At 40.1% G+C, this 4,273-nt stretch overlaps 1 protein-coding gene across 1 annotated transcript; it reads left to right on the plus strand.

Annotated features, from left to right (window-relative positions):
• Window positions 1-695: 695 nt before the first annotated feature.
• Window positions 696-3,890, plus strand: LOC136474503 (uncharacterized). The gene is made up of 7 exons (XM_066472072.1): window positions 696-1,177; window positions 2,098-2,190; window positions 2,523-2,667; window positions 2,764-2,874; window positions 2,954-3,036; window positions 3,125-3,182; window positions 3,629-3,890. The coding sequence occupies exons 1-7, from the start codon at window positions 890-892 to the stop codon at window positions 3,706-3,708; spliced, it is 858 nt and encodes a 285-aa protein (XP_066328169.1). The 5' UTR covers window positions 696-889; the 3' UTR covers window positions 3,709-3,890.
• The last annotated feature ends 383 nt before the right edge of the window (window positions 3,891-4,273 follow it).

The following is a 4,273-nucleotide window of genomic DNA, read 5'->3' on the forward strand; positions in this document are numbered from 1 at the left end:
ATGATACTAGTTATGTACTATAAATACTAATACATTTTCTTGTATATATTTGATCAAAGTTAAAAGCGTTTGACTTATCGGGAAACGAGAACGATATTTATTTTGGGACGGAGGGTGTAGCTAGGATCATGTATCAAAATGTCTTGACTAATTGGCCCACCATGGTGCTAATTTGAATGATGTTTGAGTACTCTCTCTATCTAAAAAAATGCAATTCTAGCATTCTTGTATTGTCTTAAGCCAATCTCGATGTGATATCATAGGAGTTTTATGTGCATTAAATAAGACATTGTGTCATAATATTGATAAAGAGAGATAAGATAAAAGTTTCATGAAATGAGTTTCATAGGAATAAAACTTGTTTGCAACGTTTCCAGCACGTGAAACCTCTACCGAGACTAGACTAAAAATACAACTAAGTATGATATTTCTCAAAAAAAAAAAACTAAGTGTGATATTCTAAAAAGATGTGTTATATGTGTACTATGCGTTAGATTATTGAGCTTATAAATATAATCATTTGTTTTTGTCCAATCAACATATGTCAAAAATAAAATGAATAGGGATACATACTTCTTTTTATTGTATGCTATTTTAAAAATATATATATACACATGAGAATTGTATTTTTTTTTAGGGCGGAGGAAATACTACAGGCTATGGCTAGACCACGCACGGCACGGAGGCACCACTCTTCTGTGTATCGGGATTCACCCAGTTCGGGTAGTTAAATGGAGGAAACATTTTCAAGGGTGGCAAATGGACGCTGGCTGAACGGCAGGGGAGCAAATTCTGAAATTTCCATCTAGAAAAACCCTAGCCGGCGGAGGTCAGGAGGCGGCCGCCGCTCGGGCCTGGGGCACTGTCGCAACAGGAGAGGGTCAGAGAGATGGTGCGGCCTTACGCGGTGAAGGGGCGGAAGAAGAAGCGCAAGCTCGAGGAGGCGTCGGCCTCGGACGCTGCCCCGCCCGCCGAAGAAGCGGAGGAGCTGCCACCGCCAGAGGTGGGCAGCGGCGAGGAGAAGAGCAGCGAGGAAGATGAGGCAGCGGCGGGGAAGGAGGAGCACCCGGCGGCGGACGGGCTCCCAATCCTACCCAGGACGGTTGATGGGAAGCGGCAGCCCGGCGCCATCTTCGTGCTTGAGAGGGCCTGCCTCGAGGTCGGCAAAGTCGGCAAGGTACAGTGGTTCGGCTGCAGCAAGAAACTCCTCTTTTTTTCTTGTGCTATATTCCTGTTCCAGAACGAATTCGTTTCTAGCTCGGTTGGATGTTTATGTCCAGTCCAGTTCAGTCGCGTCCTTAGCTTTGGGGGATTTATTGGAGCAGTGGATTTATTGATGAGGTGGTTCTAGTGTTATTAGTAGGAAAAAAAGGGCAAAATCATAGTAATTTTCACCTTATCATGAAACTGAAATGTGCAGCTTGTTGTGACAACTTCGCAGAATGTGGAAATTGATGAAAGAAATCAAGGATGCTAGGATATGAATGGCTAGTATATGAAGTGTATGCCTTCAGGAACGCTCAGTATCTTTGTGATTATGCAACAGTAGATGATTTTATCGTTGGCTTGGAGTGAACCCTGTTGAGATATTGGTGACATCTTGTACGTGTATGATTATAAGTTTATTTTGTACAGGACCAATTGTTACATGTGCTCATATGGGACATATGAGGCTTGTAATTTCCATTCTTCAGTTTATGGCTATAGCTTTTGCAGATCTTTTCCCGGCAAAAGATTGTTGCTTGCACATCTAGAATTCCAGTGTTAAGTAGGCATTTTTTTCATTATTAATTCTAAAAGTGTCAACTTGATATTACTATTCACCTCAGAGTAGACTTGGTGTGGTCTATTGTTTACAGATTCTTCTATCTTGTATATAAAAAGGCACATTTGTACTTTACTAATTTGGTAGCCTTGACCATTGCTAGTGTTTCCATTTTTAATCATTTAAAAGGTTCAGTTTTGTTTGCAGAAACAAAAATTCAAGCATAGCATCTGGGATATTAGTTTGCAGAAACAAAAAATCAAGTATTTCTAAACAAATTATTATCACCCCATGGATATTAGTTTGACAGTTTCTTTTACCATTCTGTGCAGACTATGCAAATCTTGAACTCAGATGATCATGCAAATTATTTGAGGAAGCAGAATCGCAATCCTGCAGATTATAGGCCTGATATCATTCATCAGGTAATGTAAATTTCTTGTTGCCTGAAAACATTAAAAATACTGGAAGATGAATAAAATGCACTCCTCTTTTTATTTGATTCGATTCTCAAATCATTTGCTTCAGGTAAATGGAAATCAGGCAATTTTTCAGTATCAAGTTATCAAGTACTTTCTTTTGTTATTTCCATTATCCAATTGATCAGCTATGCATCCTGTGCTGTTTCGTAAGAAAACATTACTGATTTTAGTAAAACATAGTTGATTGGGCGTTGCCCAACAATTATTCGGCTCATTCCTTTGACAGACATCCTTTCCAACTTGTCTTAGATGATTGTTTTGAAAATGTTTTGCAGGCTCTACTGGCAATATTTGATAGCCCTCTAACTAAGGCTGGAAGGTTACAGGCTGTTTATGTAAGGACTGAAAAGGGAGTATTGTTTGAAATCAAACCTCATGTCCGCATGCCAAGAACATTTAAACGTTTCTGTGGTTTAATGTGTAAGTTACCAATAAAACTCTTATACCTTCTGTATGTTATGTGTTTCTGTTATTTTGATAATTGTGCTGATTGCAGTTAACTATATAATATGGCAGCACAATTGTTACAAAAACTGAGCATTACCGCAGTTGGGAAGCGTGAGAAGCTTCTTAATGTTGTTAAAAATCCTGTTACCCGCTATCTACCTGTTGGTGCACGTAAGATTGGTGAGAATCTATTGTTTAATATAACATATTTCATATCAGATAGATAGATATGCTAATTGATGCATTTTTATATACTTAGGCCTTTCATTTAGTGCTGAGAAGTCAGTCAACTTGTTTGACTATGTTGCCAAATCCAGTGATGATGAACCCCTTGTGTTTGTGGTGAGTAAATAGCTGTGTTTGTAAGCTGAGCTGTTTTGACCCCTTAATGCTTGCACATAATCCCATTCGGACTGCACATTATCTCCAGGTTGGTGCCATGGCCCATGGAAAGATCGACAAGGAATACACAGATGACTACATACAAAGTAAGTAACATTTAGTTGAAACACTAAAAATATTGTATGCTGAAAAATTTGGATATGGGTGATGTTTTATTTCCTTGCATTCACCATAGTTTGGTTGTTAATTAGTTCTATACTGGGTCACATGCACTGATGCACATGTAGCAAATGGTGTTAACTTGGTAGCAAATTGGGCTGATAACCAGTTTGGATCAAAATATCATCCTGTGTCAGACTAGTTTGAGTAGCTGGTACACACATCCTATTTAGAGAATGAGAAACTAGCAAATATAAATGTCCAAAATTATATACTTGATTACATTGCTTGGACAAGCCCTGTCTCTATTCTGTTTGTTTTTTCTTTTCCTTGGTGTACATATTTTGTGAAGACTGCAATGTCTGCATATTATTTATTTATCTGTATGTTTTCCTTTCAACCTTATTGTTGACCACTTCCCCCGTTTGTGCAGTTTGCAACTACCCTCTCAGTGCCGCCTGCTGTTTAAATCGGATATGCAGTGCTCTGGAGCAGAAGTGGAACATCCGATGAGAAGAACTTTTGACACAAGCATGAGAATCTTGTTTTGTTATATACATTTAGCTATTAGCATTGCCTGATTCTTCATCTTACATGTGCTGCCTTCTGTTTATGTACAACACGTAGCTTTGGCTTTGTTTCAAAGTTAAAACCAAATGACTCAGTGTAGCATTATGACGTGTTTTGGACATCAACGCCGGTGCTTATGATTCATAGCCTTAAACTGGTCTGTTCATCAAGTCATTCTAGCAAAACCGAGTGTTTTGCGTGAAGAGACCAAACTTGGCTCTACTCAAACCGGCAAATAAAAGCCTCGCGGCAGCCAGCCGCTCTCATCTCCCCCCCCCCCCCCCCCCCCCCCCTCCTCTTTTCGCGGCGAGATGCGGCGGCGGGGGCTCGGTAGCAGTAGGGGAGGAAGAGAGGCGACCAAGAAACCACCTTGGGCCCAGACTACAGGGATGGAACGACGATCCGATCGTTGATTTTGAAAGAACGAAGATTTGCTGTTTTTTAGTTTGTTGATTTTGACGGGCCAAGAAACCACTTTGGTCCCAGACTACAGGGACGGACGGACGAT

This window comes from Miscanthus floridulus, chromosome 8, assembly GCF_019320115.1.
Source record: "Miscanthus floridulus cultivar M001 chromosome 8, ASM1932011v1, whole genome shotgun sequence".
NCBI lineage: Eukaryota > Viridiplantae > Streptophyta > Magnoliopsida > Poales > Poaceae > Miscanthus > Miscanthus floridulus.